Here is an 18656-nt window from a genome sequence, read left to right as displayed (position 1 = left end):
CACTGCAGGAGTTTCTCGGTAGTTTCCTGGGTCCAACCATCTTTAGCTACTTCATCAATGACTCCCTTCATCATAAGATCAGAAGTGAAGCTGTATGCTCATGACTGCACAGCTTAAGCAATCATAATTCTTCATACGTTGAAGTAGTCCAAATGCAGCATGACCTGGACAATATCCAGGCTTGGGCAGATAAGTGGCAAGTAATGCTCATGCTGCCGAAGTACTAGGTAAAGACCATCTCCAATTAGAGAGAATCCAACCATTGCCCCTTAATATTCAGTGGCAATACCACCGCTAGAAACCCCTACTAGCAACATCCTGACATTCATTATTGACCAGAAACTGAACTGGACTAGCCATATAAATACTGTAGCTATTACAGCAGGTCAAAGCTTGGGAATTCTAAAGCTTATTTATTAGCGTCACAAGTAAACTTACTGCAATGAAGTTACTGTGAAAATCCCCTAGTCGCCACACTCCGGCGCCTGCTCGGGTACACTGATGGAGAATTTAGCATGGTCAATTCACCTAACTTGCACATTTTTTGGACTGTGGGAAGAAACCGGAGCACCCGGAGGAAACCCATGCAGATACGGGAAGAAGGTGCAGAGTTCACACAGACAGGCAACGACCCAAGCCAGGAATCAAACCTGGGTCCCTGGCGCCAAGAGGCAGCAGTACTAACTGCTGTGCCACTGTGCTGCCCTTCTGCAGCAAGTAACTGACCTTCCAAAGTCTGCCCTCCAGCTAAAGATTCAATTAAGAAGTATGATGGAATACTTTCCATTTGCCAGGATGAGTTCAGTTCCAACAACACTCAGTAAGCTCAATACCATCAACATAAAACAACTTGCTTGATTGGCACCCATTTGCCACCTTAAACATTCACATCTCATCATCAATGCGCAGTGGTAGTAGGAAGTACGATACACAAGGTGCACTGAAGAAATGCATTAAGGCTCTTTCGAAGACACCTTCCAAGCTCACAACTTCAACTACTTAGAAGGGTCAGGGCAAAAAATGCATGGAAAAACACCAACTGCAAATTCGCCATCAAGCCATGCAGCATCTTGACTTGGTACTACATCACCATTCCTTAATGGTCACTGGTCAAAATTCTGGGTCTCCTTTCCTAACAGTGCTGCTGGTGTGGCTACTGGACATGAGCTGCAGTGATCCAAGGGGAAGCAGTGGCATAGTGAGTAGTCCAGAGACCCAGGATAATGCTCTGGGGACCCACCGTGGCAGATGATGAAATCTGAATTCAGTCTGGAATTAAAAGTCTAATGATGACCGTGAAACCATCGTCGACTTTGTAAAAACCCATCTGGTTCACTAGGAAGTGATGATGTGGAGATGCCGGCATTGGACTGGTGTAAGCACAGTAAGAAGTCTCACAACACCAGGTTAAAGCCCAGCAGTTTTATTTGGCACCACTAGCTTTCAGAGTCTCAGGCTCCTTCTTCAGGTGAGTGAAGAGTTGTGTTCACAAACAGGACATACACAGACTCAAACTCAATTTATAAGATAATGGTTGGAATGCGAGTCTTTACAGATAATCAAGTCTTAAAAGGTACAGACAATGTGAGTGGAGAGAGGGTTAAGCACAGGTTAAAGAGATGTGAATTGTCTCCAGGACAGTTAGAAAGATTTTGCAAGCCCAGGCAAGTCATGGGGGTTACAGATAGTGTGACATGAACCTAAGATCCCGGTTGAGGCTGTCCTCGTGTGCGGAACTTGGCTATCAGTTTCTGCTCAGCAGTTCTGTGTTGTCGTGTGTCGTGAAGGCTGCTTTGGACAATGCTTACCTGAAGATAAGAGGCTGAATGCCTGTGACTGCTGAAGTGTTCCCTGACTGGAAGGGAATACTCCTGCTTGGTGATTGTCATCCGTTGTTGTAACGTCTGCATGGTCTCCCCAGTGTACCATGCCTTGGGACATCCTTTCCTGCAGTAGGAATTTCTTGCACTAGGAAGTGCCATCCTTTACTGGTCTGGCCTACGTATGACTCCAAATTCACAGCAATATGGTTGACTCTTAAGTGCCCTTTGAAATGGCTGGCAAGTTAATCAGCTCGAAGGCAATTCACCAAGTCAGCGATGCCCACATGCTATGAATGATAAACAAAAGGACAATTGGGGACAATAAGTGCTGACCTAGCCAGTGATACTCGCATTCCATGGAAGGAAATAAGTCTGCGCTTACGTGAGTAAGATATATCGTGCCCTCGATACCATCAGTCTAGATTCACCTGTTAGGTGTATCTCTCATATGTATCTCTTAAAACCCGATCTCATAAGTGAAACCTTGAGGAGAGGGTACCAGGACATTCTCAGGAGGAGAATGTCCTGAGAATGAAGTCATTGTCATTGGTCCTTGCTCAAACTACTGACTCCAACCCCTCCCTGGCGGAAGACAAAACTATTCTGTTTGCAATCTTGATGTCATATTTGACTCTGAGATGAACTTCTAACCTTACATTTGTACTATCGCTACATTATCAGTGTTTTCATCTCTGTCACATCTTCCAACTGTCTCAACTCATCTGCTGCTGAAATACTTACTCACACCTTTGTTAACTCCAGACATGCCTATTTCAATGGACTCCTGGTTGGCCTCACAGATTCTATCTTTGATAAACTTGAGGTCATCCAAAACTCTGCTGTTACAGGCAGGAGAGGGGCAAAGCTTAACTTCTTTATCCTCTCTTATAAGCAGTGGATATTTTTAAAGGCTATGTCCCACTTTTGCAAGCTACTTTTAAATAATATTCTAGATATATCTTTTCCACTGTCTGAGAAATCTCATATCCTTCTGAGATTACCTCTTGGATGCCTTCTTTCCCAGACTAGCAACCCCAAATTCTATAATCTTGCTCATAATTCAGACTATTTATAGTGTAGCTGAGTCTTGTGGCTCTTTGCATAGCCTTCAGTGTTTGAATGACAATCTTGTGTCTTCACAACCAGAATTGAATGCAGCTCTCAAGATTCAATGAAGATCACGTCACAGTCTGATCATAACTTATTTTCATTTGCATAATATGATTTGGCAATTTAGTTCAATATTTATTCACTCTATTGATAAGTATATGGTTCTAATTGCAGTACCTGAAATTATTAAGCCAATTGCCTGGTGCTTTTGTGCGCTGACTGAATTAGCCCTTTCTGCACTGCCTCTGGGAAGCTTTGTATAAAAACTTGTTCTGTATGCTTCCACAACCACATTCATTTCTCTCTTGGCTCCACCATTTCTCTTTCTTTTGACCGCTGCCTGCTCTTACTACAATTCTTTTATTTCCCAAATCTTATGCATTCATCTTTCATTATTACTTTCCAGCATGGTGGGTCTACCCTTGCTGAATGTAGATACCAACGTGCTTTTCCTCTGTTGAATATTGCTTAAGATTACAATTCTACCTTGTTCACTACTTCACTCCTACCGAGCTGTCATTGTGCTTTTGTTTTACTGGGTTGCAGAGGGAAATAAAGACAAAACAAACGAAAACTAATCGCTGAAATAAATGTCTTAAATAATTAAATCGAAGGGAAATAAAATAGAGGTGTAAAACTCATTACAATAGTCAAAGGATAAGGAAAATCACAAAAGCAGAGAATTTGGAAGGTAACAGACGCACTAAGAGGCACAAATTTTTGTTGCTTGCATCAAAATTTTTTTTATAGATTCATCTCTTTTTCCACAGTGCTACAAAAGATCTACTGGTTACAGTCTGGATTAGTATTCATTTCTATCTAAACATGTTTGTATGATTTGGTATATAAGCAGGTAGTATTTCTCGTTGGTTGATGTCATCATCTTGTGAATTTACTAGTGACAACTGATTTTTTTTTACTACATAAGCAGATTTAGTCAGTCTTAATAAATGTTTTAACCTAATACCATAAGAGTTACTGAGGGAGAGGATATAAAATTATAATTAAAATTGTGTTCCATTATCTCAAACAATAAGAACAAAATATAAGTTGTTCAGGAATATCAGTATAATAAGTATCACATTCTAAGATTTAATTTACGCAGGTAAATGTATTGAATTCTCAGTGGGAATGTTAAACTTATTCCAGCTGCTACAAATGTGAAGTTTTACAAAGAACAAAAAACAACCCAGCACGGGAAACAGGCCCTTCGGCCCAACAAGCCCGCGCCGCCGCATCACCCTACACCTATTCTACCCTGCGTATCTACAAATAGAACCCCTGACTTAGCCAGATTCAGGGGAGAATAGTGTCAATTTGGTAAAACCAATCAGCCTAAGAGCACATCTTTGGGGTGTGGGAGGAAACCGGAGCGCCCGGAGGAAACCCGCGCATCCACAGGGAGAATGCACAAACTCCCACAGACACAGGCCCAAATCCATGTATCTGCACAGCTAGCAGTGCTAGTCACCGAGCTGTTGCAGCGCCCGTCTACCGGTCCAGGATCAAGCACACACACCGACACGAAGTACTAGGCCACTCCCGGAACCTCCAAGAGCAGCCCACGCATGACCCACCGTGTGCATGCCCCTCGTTTGACAACGAGGTGGACCTCCACCTGCGGAATAAAAAGACAAAAACGTTAATCACAAGCCTGCCTTTCCGGTGTCTCCCGAGGTTCTAACCCTTATTTAATAACCCCTACCATAACCCTCCGTCCTCGTTTCACTCATGTGCCTATCTAACTGAACCTTAAACGAGTCCAACGTTCCCGCCTCCACCACCCTACTCGGTAGCACGTTCCATACCCCCACAACTCTCTGCGTAAAGAACCTTCCTCTCATATCCAAATTATACCTCTCCCCCCTCACCCTTAAATCATGTCCTCTTGTATTTGTAACCAATCTAGGGAGCAGTCTCTCACTATTGACTCTGTCTATTCCCTTCAGTATCTTATATACCTCTATCATGTCCCCCCTCAATCTCCGTCTTTCCAAGGAGAACAGTCCCAGTTTCTCCAACCTTTCCTCGTAACCCAGCCCCTCCATGCCAGGCAACATCCTGGTAAACCTCCTCTGCACCCTTTCCAGAGACTCCACGTCCTTCCGGTAGTAAGGTGACCAGAACTGGACGCAGTACTCCAAATGCGGTTTTAGAAGATGGTTATATTTTAAACTGTCTCCTTTTTATTTAAGTTAAAATGGAGTAATGGAAAGGGGCATGTGGACTGTTTGTAATTCTACCTGGCAATAAGTCCATGTGAAATTGTTGTCATGATGACAGGCCTGGGTCAAGCCAAATTGAAAGCAAGATATCAATTTTTAAAACTGCTGCCAAACTTATTAATTCTGACACCCTGATCTGAGTGTGTGTCACAGAGAGGGGCAGAAAAGCCATTAGCAGTTATGGACAGCAGAAGAAAAGGTTGCTTTGTGTTAGCCAACAGGCCAGATGTGATGGGAGATATTTTTGGGTTGAAGAGATGGAACCTATGCTGATTTAAAGATATTGGAAAATTTGTTCAAGAGTGTCTGGGAGAAGGAGTCACTAGACTGGGTCTGCCTGCTGGAAATTAGATTGGGGTTTTTGGTCATGTTTGGAAGTTAAGGAGGGATGTCTTTTCTGTAGTTTAGTATATTAGTCACTTGCTAAATAATGTTCAGTCAATGTTGATTTTAGTTCTTTGTTTTCTTTGTTACAGTAAAAGTCTGAAAACATATATTCCTGTGTGATCATTTGAATCAGTCACTGGGAATTGAAATATAATTAATTAATTCAGAGAACAAATCATGTGTTTTCCAGAATTACGTAGACTGGATTTTGAATAATTAAGAGTTATCAGAAGCATGATTTTTTTGCTAAACTTGTTTTTGTTCTTTTTCGGATACGAATCAAAAGGCAATTCTAATATTCCATCTTGTCAAGTTTTTTTTTACTCTCACAGGTTTTGAAAAACATAACTAATTGTGATTTCAGAATTAAATTCATCCAATCGTTTTAGGCTGTGAGATCCACTGATTAGTGAGTTGTTACTGGCATGAATATTAACATTTGGTTCAATATAAAGAAGCAGTCTTTTCGAATTGTGTTGGTGCGCAAAAGAAAAACCATATTTTCTATTTCAATGCCACATATCTGTTTGTATGTGCATTTCTGATACTGTAAAATTCTTGCATATGGCAGTTATTGCTTTATGTGAAAGTTGTACTGGATTCATTGCACTGTAATTCATATAGGATCTTATTGTAGCAGTGAAATGTTATTGGTCTGAATGTTGGAGAATACTTAAATACCTGTGCTCTAACTTAGAATGCTAATTATATATGAAATTCCTTAATTTGTTATTTGGCAGAAATGTATTAAAAACCTTAATTTTAAGGCATTGTGTAAGCATGGAATGTATTTCAAAGCTGATTGAAAGTTCTGCTGTAACATGGGTAAAAAGGTAACACGTGCAGAAAGTCTTTCATGAGGTTGGAGCACAATCTTTTACATTATGCAAAATATTGAGAGAATAGTCATATCTGCATCTATGTACATAAGAACATAAGAAATAGGAGCAGGAGTAGGCCATCTAGCCCTTCGAGCCTGCCCCACCATTCAATAAGATCATGGCTGATCTGAAGTGGATCAGTTTCACTTTCCTGCTTTCTCCCCATAACCCTTAATTCCCCTGTCTATCAGAAAACTGTCTACCCATGACTTAAATATATTTAGCGAGGTAGCCTCCACCACTTCAACGGGCAGAGAATTCCAGAGATTCACCACCCTTTGAGTGAAGAAGTTCCTCCTCAACTCTGATCTAAACTACCCCCCCTTATCTTGAGACTGTGTCTTCTAGTCCCTCTATCCTTTCTAAGCGGGAAGAATCTCTCTACCTCTACCGTATCCATCCCCTTCATTATCTTATACGTCTCTATGAGATCCCCCCTCATCCTTCTAAACTCCAACGAGTACAGACCCAGTCTATTTAGTCTCTCTTCACAGGCCAACCCCCTCATCTCCGGTATGAACCTAGTGAACCTCCTCTGCACTCCCTCCAAGGCCAAGATATCCTTCTGCAAGTGCGGCGACCAAAACTGCACACAGTACCCCAGCTGCGGCCTCACCAGTACCCTGTACAGTTGCATCAAGACCTCCCTACTTTTATCTTCTATCCCCCTCGCTATAAAGGCCAACATTCCATTCGCCTTCTTGCTCACATGCTACATCTGCAGACTGGGTTTTTGCAACTCGTGCACAAGGACCCCCAGGTCCCTCTGCACCATAGCATGCTGCAGCTTTTCGCCTTTTAAATAATAATCCCTCCTACTATTATTTCTGCCAAAGTGGATAACCTCACACTTGCTAACATTATACTCCATCTGCCAGGTCCTTGCCCACTCGCTCAGCCTATCCAGATCTCTGCAGACTTTCCACACCCTCCACGCAATTTGCTTTTCCACTCATCTTCATGTCATCAGCAAATTTCGTCACCCTAGACTCAGCCCCCTCCTCCAGATCATCTACATAAATGGTAAACGGTTGAGGTCCCAGCACCGATCCCTGCGGCACTCCACTAGTCACCAACTGCCAATCAGAATAGCACCCATTGATACCAACTCTCTGCTTCCTATTAGACAGCCAATCCTCTATCCACGCTAACACCTTACCCCCAACTCCGTGCACCCTAACCTTCTGTAGCAACCTTTTGTGAGGCACCTTATCAAACGCCTTTTGGAAATCTAAAAACACCACATCCATTGGTTCCCCTCTGTCTACCGCACTAGTCACATCCTCTTAGAAATCCAATAAATTTGTCAAACACGACTTCCCCTTAACGAATCCATGCTGTGTCTGCTCGATCAAACCATTCTTTTCTAGGTGCCTCGCTATTTCTTCTTTGATGACGGATTCTAGCATTTTTCCAACTACAGACGTTAAACTAACTGGCCTATAATTCCCTGCCTTTTGTCTGCTATCTTTTTTAAACAGCGGCGTGACATTAGCCGTTTTCCAATCTTCCGGCACTTCCCCGGAGTTCAGCGAATTTTGATAAATAATTACTAAGGCAACCACTATCACCTCTGCCATTTCTTTTAGAAACCTGGGATGCATTCCATCCTGTCCTGGGGACTTGTCCACCTTCAGTCCCATTAGTCTATCAAGGACTACCTCTCTAGTGATAGTAATCACATTTAGGCCCTCATCTTCTACCATCCTTCTATCTTTACTTAAAACTTAAGTAAAGTTAAGTAAAAAAACTTAAAATCACTTAAAAACAAGGTTACTACGGGAAAGGCAAGGTTGCTGCTTTAAAAGTATTTGAAGTTTTATTTTTTTGTTTACGTATTGCTTGTAGGAACTTGAAAGAGTCACGTCACTACAGGCCAATCTTCAATTGGCAGCAGTTATATGTACAAATGCCAGAAGGTAAGAGATATTAATTTTCCAAAAAAATAAAGTTTGCTAATAATTTTGTAATAGTTTTGTAATAATACATTTTCAATAATACATTTTTCTGTGTATTCATAAACTATCTGTTTTGACTGACTGGTGTAAGTATAAGCTTAATTCAATTGTTTGCCAAAGGGCAATTTTCATATGATAGGACATAGAAATGTGCACTAAGCAGAGGATGAAGTTGAAAATAGATCTAGTGGTTTAACTAGACTTGTGACTCAAAATGGTTGACGAATACATGACAACAATTAACAGAAATTTTGTAGAAAGCAAAAACAGTAATAAACAAGTTGTAATCAAATGATGTGATGCGCCGTCCAGATTATACATTGAATTCTGTGCCCCTTTTTTACTGAGAAGTGAGAAAGGCAGCTGAGGTAACATAAAGAAAAGTAACAAGGATAATCTCTGTTCTTACATGTCTTAGTTATGAGAAATGACTGGAGAAACATGGGTTTTAAGGTTTTGAAAAGAAACAACTTGAGTAAACATATATGACAGAATGAGATAACTCAGGAGGAGGTCATTTGGCCCATTGTATCTGTGCTAATGTTTTGATAGAGGCATCCAATTATGTTACCATTAAACCTGAGCCCTTCACTTTTCTTTTAGCTAGAATGATCACGACATTGGGCTGAAAAAAAAATGTTTCCTCAGGTCAACTCTTTTTTTTTGCCAATACCCTTTAAATCTTTATCCTGTGATTGCTGAGCTTTTTGAACTGCAATCAGTTTCTTATTAACTTTATAAAAACTATTTACAATTTTGTGTTGCTGTGTAATGTTTCCTCTTAACCTTCCTTAGCCCTAATGAGACAACTCTGGCCTCTCTTCCATTGAACTGAAGTTCATCAGCCTTAGTAGCATTGTAGTAAATCTCTTCTGCACCAACTCCAAAGCCTTAATGCTCTTCCTCAAGTGAGGTCTCCAGAATTAATCTCAGTACTCCACCTGAGGCGCAGCCAGTATTTTATAAAGGTTTAGTGTAACTTCGGTACTTAGTCCAGAAATAGCAAGGGCCAGAAAAGTTCGGTGGGAGTAGCTGATGGGCTGCTAGCAATTATGTTTATACCGTGGCAGGACAATAAGGAAGACATGATTTGAGCTTGTAACAAAGAACATGTAATCAGTGCGGAGGGTTTTAACCTTCGTATAGACTGCTGCCAATCAAATTAGCAAAGCTGCTCTGGGAATTGAGTTTGTAGAATGCTTTAGTGACAGTGTGGTGTGGAACCAACAATTGTCCAATGAGGCAAGGCTAACTAATAAGCTGCTAGTAGAAGATTCACTGGGAAGTGTTTATCATACTATATTTAAATTCCATATTGAGTTTAAATACAACATACTCCAGTCCCAAACAAGAATCTTAAACTAAAGCATAACCAATCACTTAGATATGCGGGAGAGCTGGCTAAGTTTGATTGGGTAAATAAACTAAAAGCTATGGCGGTAAATAAGCCATTTAAAGAATTCAAAACATTGAGCAAAATACATTTCCATACATTTTGAAAAGCAAAAACGCAGCAAGAGCGATCCATCCATGACTTAACTAAAGAGGTTAAAGGTAGCATTAGATTACAAAACAAGAGGCATTTAACGTTACATAGAATAGTTGTAAGTCTGAGGACCAAAAATATTTTAGAAACGAGGGTGGACCACCAAACATTTGATAAGAAAGGAAAAAAATGGAATATGAGGGGGAACTAGTCAGGAATATGAAAACAGATTTTACAACCTTTTACAAGCATTTATAAAGGAAGAGCGTAGTTAAGAATAAACATTAGTTCCTTAGAAGCAGAGACAGGAGAAATTATTATGGAGAATGAGAAAATTGTAGAAGCATTGAACAAGTATTTTGTGTCTGTCTCCACAATAAAAGACACAAGTTACATACCAGAAATAGAGGGTATCCTGGGACTAATAAAAGCGAGGAAATTAAGGTAATTAATATCAGCAAAACGTAAATACTGGAGAAACTTCAAGGATCAAAATCCGACAATACCCAGGAACTGACGGCACACCTTCTCGGGTGCTAAAATGATAGCTGTAGGAGAGAGAATATGCTGATGATGATTTTCCAAGATTCCCTAGATTCTCGAATAGCCCCGGCAGATTGGAAGTTGGTAACTGTACCACTATTCAAGAAGGAAGGAGAGAGTAAACTGGGAACCACAGGTCAGTCAGCCTGATATCGGATGTAAGAGAAGTGCTGGAATGTATTATTAAGGAAATCTTAACAATTAGAAATGCACAGTATGATCAAAACCAGTAAATGTGGTTTAACGAAAGGGCAATGCTTTTCACAATTTTCTTGAGTTTTTTGAGGACGGGGGGGTAAAGGGAATGAGTAAGTTTAGTACACTTGGATTTCCAAAAGGCATTCAATAAGATGCCAGAAAAGAGATTAAAATGCAAGATAAAGACAGTAGAGTTGGAGTTAATATATTAGCATGGATTGCGGATTGGTTAATAGGCAGGAAACAGAATAGGGATAAATGGGGCATTTTCAAGTTAGCACGCTGTAACTGAGTGGATTAGTGCTTGGCGCACCAGTTATTTACAAGACACATTTAAAGACATAGAGAGAAGGACAGAGTAATGTATCTAAGTTAGCTGATCATACAAAGCTAAGAGGGAATGCAAGGTCTGAGGAGAATACAGGCAGAAAGATATACTGACTGGTTAAGTTAATGTGCATTAAGTTGTCAGACGGAGTATAATATGGGGGAATGGGTTTATTTACAATGGTAGTAAAATTAGAAAAGCAGAATTTTTTTTAAAGGTTTAAACTCTTAAATGTCGTGCAGAGACACTTTGGGCCCGATTTTACTGCCCAACTCTATCAGCATTTCCCCCTTTACCACCGTGTTCGCTGATCCAGAACCGTGATTTTAGGGACCTGCTGAATAAAAGTCTGAGTCAGGTGCTCCAGCCTCTGAAGAGTGCGCTCAGTGTTTGCAACTGTTCTCTGACTCAGATCAGTGGTGGGAGTGGGGGTGGGGGTGGAGGTGGGTCAGATCGTTCTCTGGTTGGAGGCGGGAGGAGGGGAGTGAGGTCAGATCGTTGTCTGCCTTTTGTTTTGGATTGAAAACTAGTTTTATTGGTTTAACTTACACCTGAATTCACATTTGAACATGTTCAGAGTCAAACTAGAACAGTTAAAATATACAATTAAATTATAGTTTGTCATCGACACTTTGCAGCAGAGTACAAACCCCTGACCTCGTCAGTGCAAATCCAAATACAGCATATTCGAATGGCTGAATATAAAAAAAGTACTCAAAAATTCTACACCTTGTTATTCTTCAATTAAAAAGAAATGTTAATCTCTCATTTCTCCATCTTCTTCCTCTTCCTCAACTCCTCTGATGTACAGGACATTATTACACCTTATTAGAACTTCGCCAAGGTGACCCACTAAAGCACCATTAATATATTCTTCTGTGTTCGCTAGCTGCATGCTCATATATGCATCGACTGATGCCAAGTAGCCCTTGTATTCCATTCCCCATTTTAACTTCACTATCACCATTTAAGCCATTGAGGAAAGGTTTTGGATTCAATGGTAAACTTCCGCGAAGGGAGGAGGGCAGGGGTGGTGATCGGTCTGGGTAGTGTGTCTGTGTGTGTGTGTGTCTCTGTGTGTGTGTGTCTCTGTGTGTGTGTCTCTGTGTGTGTGTCTCTGTGTGTGTGTGTGTGTCCCTTATCCACACCCCCCCCAATTACCCATATGCGTCACTGCCCCCCTTATCCACCCCCCCACTACCCAGACTGATCACCACCCCACCCCCCTCCCCCCCCATTGATCGCCCACAGAATGGCAGCAGACGCCCTGCCCCCCCCACCCCAAAACATCTTACCCACTCCCCGATGTACACCCTCGCTCCCGCCTTTCGCTCCGGGGCCGCTTTCTCCCCTTTCTGCGGCTCGCGGGCAATCTGACACGGGTGCGCTTTTTCTGTTTTTTTTTCTAACTGCGGAGCTCTGAACTGCGCATGCGATCGTTCCAGCAGCACTAAACCCCACCCACAGCACGAATTGGACTGGAGATGGCTGAGAGCGTACGGAGGCACCTGAAAGCGGATTTCTAAGTCGGATCTGTACTACGCCCCGAATCGGCACTTAGAATGAAAATGCTAAAATTGGGTCCTTTTGTGTTCCTTGTATGAGTAAACAACGTTAACATTCTTTTAAAAATTCTTTCATGGGATGTGGATACCATTGTCCAAGCCAGCATTTATTGCTCATCCCTAATTGCTCTTAAGGTGAGTGGTGGTGAGCTACTTGAACTGCTATAGTCCACAGTATTATTAGGAAGGGACATCCAGGATTTTGACCCAACAACAGTGAAGGAATGGTGATATGGTTCCCAGTCAGGATGGTGTGTGGCTTAGAGTGAAATTTGCAGATGGGGGTTCCTGTGTTTATGCTACTGTCTATTTTGATGGTAGAGGTTGCAGCTTTGAAAGATGCTGTTGAAAGAGTCATGGCGATTTGCTGCAGTGCACCTTACAGTTGGTATACAGTGCTGCACTGGTGGTGGCAAGAGTGAGTATTTGTGGATGGGGTGCCAATCAAGTGGGCTGCTTTGTTCTGGATGGTGTCAAGCTTCTTGAGTGTTGTTGGAACTGCACTCACCCAGGCAAGAAGCGTGTATTCCATCCGGCTTGTGTCTTATAGATGGCAGAAAAGCTTTGGAGGTGAAGTTATTCTCAACAGAATTCCTAGATTCCAACTTGCTCTCATAACCATAGCCTTAAATGGCTGGTTCAGTTCAGTTTCTGAACAATGGTAACCCTACAAGTTGTTGATAGGTACTGCACCCATGAACAATTAGGAAGACAAATAAGATATTAAACTTTTATTGCAAGCAAATATGAGTAGAAGAAGAAAGTCTTCCTACAATTATACAGGCTTTGTTAAGACCACACTTTGGAGTACTATCAACAGTTTTGGTCTCCATATTTAAGGAGGGTTATTGCATTTGAGACTGTGCAGAAAAGATGGCTTAAATTACTGCCCGGGATGAGAGGGTTTTTCTATGATATAGAGTATGCAAATTGGGTCTGTATTACTTGGAATTTGGAAGAATGGGAGGTGACCTCATTGAAACATACAACATTTGAAAGAAATTGAGATTTCCCAGGCAGAAGAATCTATACTACTGCTTGTAGTCTCAGGATGAAAGGTCAATCATTTGACACTGAAATATGAAGAAATTTCTTCACTCAAAGGATTGTGAATCTTTGGAATTCTCCACCCAAGAGATTGTGAATGCTCCATTGCCAAATATATTTGAGGTTGAGTTAGACAGACTTTTGATGTCTCTGGGAATCAAGACATGTGGGTGATGAGTGGAAAAAGTGAAGTTCAAGCCAAAGGTCCACTGTGATTGTATTGAATGATGGAGCAAGCTAAAGGGACTATGTTCTCCTCCCATTTGTTATTCTGTTAAGTTCTTGAATTTCTACCTGTTTAGAAAATATTGCATCCATAGTTTATGTCTTTGATATAAGAGAAATGTCATTATCAAATTGTAGCGTATGTGATTATGGGGTTCCATTATGTAAAACCAAATGGTGCTTCAGGACAAAGCATCTGTGACCATGATTCATTGGAGAGGATACATTGCATACAGCCTGCTTTTTAAAAAAATGTTTGCATTTCTTCCATGATTTTATGCCTGATTAACTTATTGAAAAAAAAATCATTTTTTTTGTTGGAATAATCCAATATATTACCCAATCTTGTTCTGGTAAAGCACTATCATGACCTGGAACATGAAGTCTGTTTTTTCCCCACAGATGCTGCGTTTCCATCATTTTTATTAGTTATATTGTTTTGAACAGTCTACTGTGGATAATCATGTTAAAATTTTGATTCTGCTGGAAAGGAATTTGTGACTAAATCGGAGGAAATCAATTGATCGTTTGGATTTTCAGTTAACACCAGCTTAGCATATTTCAATTCACATTTACTTAACATAAACATTCATTCATAACCTTCATTTATTGCTTTGATTACACTTTAATAGTCCTATGTATAAAGGAGTTTATATTGTGGTGGGAGAGCGTTGAAAAGAAATGTGTTTTTTTTAAGTGAAGTGGAAAACAGAATGCCTAATGAAGAAAGGTGGGAAATATCTTTGTATACTGCATAGAGATAACTCTTTGGTACGTGTAGATTAAGTAAATTCTTTGATTGTCATGGTTGGGGGAACGTTGATGAGACATCACTAATGATCAGTGGCAACATACCATCTACATGATGAACTGCTCCCTAGGCAGCACCTTTTAAAGCCACGACTGCTACCATCTAGAAGGATAATATCAGCAGACACGTGGTAATACCACACCTGAAAATTCCCCTCCAAGTTGCTCACCATCCTGACTTGGAAATTCTATGCCGTTCCTTCACTGTCTCTTGGTGAAAACCCTGACACTTGCTGCCTAATTAAACTTTTCAATTAGATTTGATGAATTTCTGCCTTGCCATTTAACTCTGCCCACTTGTATTGTTTTCAGATATAGCTCCCATAGTGTAGAGTATGCTTTGCATTTGTCATTTTCTTTTCATTATGCATGCATCCACCATCTTTAGTGGGTGCCTCTTCAGCCACCTAGGGTTATTTGGGGTTCCCTTCCCTAAATTCATCCTCCTTTCCACTTAGATCTTTTCATGGTCAGTCGCAAAATCTGCTATTTTGATGAAACCTTCGTTGTTCTGAATGCCTCCTCCTCTGCTATAGCATTCCTTTTCCTTATGTCTTTATGAAGCATCTTGGGATATTTTGCTGCATTAACGCTGCTGTTGTATTGGAATTATAAACCTTTTCTTTGCATTTCATTTACACAATTATTTGTCTTGTTTGAAATCAATATTGTTATTTTTATTTTGGCAGGCAGCTGAATATTGCCAAGGAAGGCTTCACGCAAGCTAGCTTGGGGCTGCTTGCCAATCAAAGAAAGAGGCAGCTGTTGATTGGACTGCTGAAGTCTTTACGCACAATTAAAACACTGGTATCTACATTTTACACATTTAACTTAAGCTTAGTTTTATTTTATTTTGCGTTAAGTATTCCCATTGAATCTTTTATCTTTTTCAGCAAAGAACTGATGTACGGTTAAGTGAGATGTTGGAGGTAAGTTGTATTATTCAAATGCCATAACATTGTGGGGAAATCTGGTAATAGCATTTCCAATTTCTAAATTTTCTTGTGGGTTAAAGTAGATTTTTTTTAAGTTTATTGCCCGTCTATCAAAACAAATGTTTGCTTTTGAACTAATGTAATATTTAAAATTTATTCTTTCATGGGATGGGGACACCATTTGTTAATTGCCCTTAAACCGAATAGTTTGCTTGGCCATTTCATAGGACATTAAGAGTCAATCACACTGCTGTGGGTCTGGAGTCACATATAGGTCAGAGCAGGTTTCCTTCCCTAAAGGACATTAGTGAACCAGATGGATTTTCTGACAACTGACAACAATTTCATGGTCATTATTACTGAGACTAGCTTTTAAATTCACATTTTTATTATCTGATATTTTATTACTTTCCTGACTTGAAACGCTGCATCTATTTCTGTCATAAGAACATAAGAATTAGGAGCCAGGAGTAGGCCGTCTGGCCCCTTGAGCCTGCTCCACCATTCAGTAAGATCACGGCTGATTTTTCCATGGACTCAGCTCCACTTACCTGCTCGTTCATCATAGCCTTCAGTTCCTTTACTGTTCAAAAATTTATCTATCGTTGCCTTAAAAATATTCAATGAGGTAACCTCAACTGCTTCACGGGGCAGGGAATTCCATAGATTCACAACCCTTTGTATGAAAAAGTTTGTCCTCAACTCAGTTCTAAATCTGTTCCCTCTTATTTTGAGGCCATGACCCTGAGTTCTAGTTTCACCTACCAGTGGAAACAATTTCCCTGCTTCTATCTTATCTATTCCCTTCATAATTTGATATGTTTCTATAAGATTTCCTCACATTCTTTTGAATTCCAGTGAGTATAGTCCCAGTCTATTCAGTCTCCCCTCATAAGCCAACCCTCTCAACTGTGGAATCAACCTAGTGAATCTCCTCTGCACTCCTTCCAGTGCCAGTATATTCTTTCTCAAGTAAGGAGATTATACATAGGTGTGGCCTCACCAGCACCTTACACAGCTGCAACATAACTTCACTGTTTTTAAACTCCATCCCTCTAGCAATGAAGGACAGAATTCCATTTGTTTCCTTAATTACCTGCTGCACCTGTAAACCAACTTTCTGTGATTCATGTACAAGGGCACCCAGGTCCCTCTGCACAGCAGCACCTGCAATTTTTTATCATTTCAATAATAGTCTCTTTTGCTGTTATTCCTACCAAAATGGATGACCTCCGTGTATCAGAACAGGTGCCTGAGTGTGGCGACTGGGGGGATTTTCACAGTAACTTCATTGCAGTGTGAATGTAAGCCTATTTGTGACTAATAAATAAACTTTAAACTTTAACTTGATATATTTGTGGGGATGGGAGAGGAAGAATAGTGGAGATGAGTTGGGAATGAGTAATTTGATAGTTGATCTTGTACATTTGTTGGTCACTCAATCCAGCTCAGTCTGATTCCGGGACTCGAGCCTTCTGCCTTTTGTAAATCCTTGCACGTTTCTATTCCCAATTTAAATGTCCTATTCATGGGCAGCACATGGTTAACACTAGTGCTTCACAGCACCAGGGACCTAGGTTCAATTCCAGCCTTGGGTGAGTATCTGCGGGGATTTCGTCTGGGTGCTCTGGTGTCTTCCCACACTCCAAAGATGTGCAGGTGGTGTTGATGGCTATGTTAAATTGACCCTTGGTGTCAAGGGGATTAACAGGTTAAATACATGAGGTAATGGGAAACAGGGCCTGGGTGGGATTGTGCAGGCTTAATGGGCCGAATAGCCTCCTTCTGCTCTGTAGGGAGTCTAGGATTAAAATATGTAACCTCTGAATTCTGCAGGAAGATTAAAAATTAACTTAATGTTCCAATGTATGATTTGATGAATTATGTAGACTTAATTGCTGTGATCGGTAGAAAAATGTCATGCCTGTATACCGTATACTTGAGGCCAAATTACAAACTATTTCTTTCAAGATGTTCATTTGTGACAAAGTAAAATAAATCCACAAAATAAGAAATGTACTTTCATTAAAATGAGAAGCACAAAACATTTCAGCATTTGCATCTTGAACATCCTTCATCTAGACTTTGGTAAATATAACATGGGGATTTATGCAACATGGACTTCTTGTCAAGTTTAATGTAGCCGAGTGTACAAGTAATACAGTGAATGCTCTACAGTCTGCCCCTCAACTTGATAGGCCTTTGAATATAGAACTGTTGATCAAGCTCAGTCTCTAACGACAGTGGTGAGAAATGTTTGCGTTCCATGTGCCCAATACCTAGAATACCTTGGAGTTCCAAAACTCTGCCTAGCCAGCTTCTGGGAAGAAACAAATTAGACATTAGAGATGATAAGGGCATCAAGTTGCATCTGTAACACCTAATTGTAAGCTACAAGTAAAATCTGCTGCTTTTATTATGTCCTTCTAAGGATCTATAATTTAGTCAATTGTGGTTCAAAACCTGTTGGGGAAACAAAAGTTTTAAAGCAGGAAGATACTTATTATTCAGTACTGCCAGAGAGAAAATTTCAAGTTTGCCTATCACCAGGCTTTTAAGCTGGAGGGTGAAGTGAAACTTTTCAGTAATGGCAACAACAATTTCATTTTAAAAACTCCAATGCCATGACCTAGCTAAACGTTCCTATGAAAAAATATAATGTGGAAATATTATAGAGCAAGCTTAGGTTGGGGCCCATGCCTAGCATGTTCAGTTTGTGTTAATTTGTGAGATGTTGCTATGGACAGCAGTTGGGTTGAAATACATGAGTCTCTTTTCTTCCAAGTAATACAGACAGAAAAATTTATTTTCTTCAATCTGGACTTGTTTCATAGAGTCATAAATTATTGAGCACAGAAGGAGGCCAACAGCCCACTCTGCATGTGCCTGCTCTTTAGTAAAACTGTCCATTAGTTCAATTTTCCTATTCCTTCCTCATAACCCTGAAAGTAATTTCTCTTCAAGTATTTATCCAAGATGAATGTTACTGTTGAACCTCCTTCCTGCACCCTTTCAGCTGTGTCTTCTAGATCAGAGCATCTATCCCTGTGTTTAAAAAAGAGTCTCCTTGTGTCACCTCTGGTTCTTTTGTCAGTCATCATAAATCTGTTTCCTCTGGTTGCCGACACTTTTGTC

The 18656-nt window shown here is 40.5% G+C and overlaps 1 protein-coding gene and 1 pseudogene across 1 annotated transcript in view; one reads left to right on the top strand and one right to left on the bottom strand.

Annotated features, from left to right (window-relative positions):
- The window catches only part of vps50 (VPS50 EARP/GARPII complex subunit), a 150015-nt gene that overhangs the window by 39084 nt on the left and 92275 nt on the right, over nucleotides 1-18656 (top strand). Inside the window, exons 6-8 of the mRNA XM_080207994.1 lie at nucleotides 8275-8345; nucleotides 15276-15393; nucleotides 15480-15515. Of these exons, the coding sequence (XP_080064120.1) occupies nucleotides 8275-8345; nucleotides 15276-15393; nucleotides 15480-15515 (225 nt within the window). The remainder of the gene's footprint in view (nucleotides 1-8274; nucleotides 8346-15275; nucleotides 15394-15479; nucleotides 15516-18656) is intronic.
- LOC145351756 (small nuclear ribonucleoprotein F-like) lies at nucleotides 11697-14144 on the bottom strand (annotated as a pseudogene).

Source organism: Carcharhinus amblyrhynchos, chromosome 2 (genome assembly GCF_965287045.1).
Source record: "Carcharhinus amblyrhynchos chromosome 2, sCarAmb.v2.hapA, whole genome shotgun sequence".
Classification (NCBI taxonomy): domain Eukaryota; kingdom Metazoa; phylum Chordata; class Chondrichthyes; order Carcharhiniformes; family Carcharhinidae; genus Carcharhinus; species Carcharhinus amblyrhynchos.
This window is presented reverse-complemented; position numbering and strand designations above follow the sequence as displayed.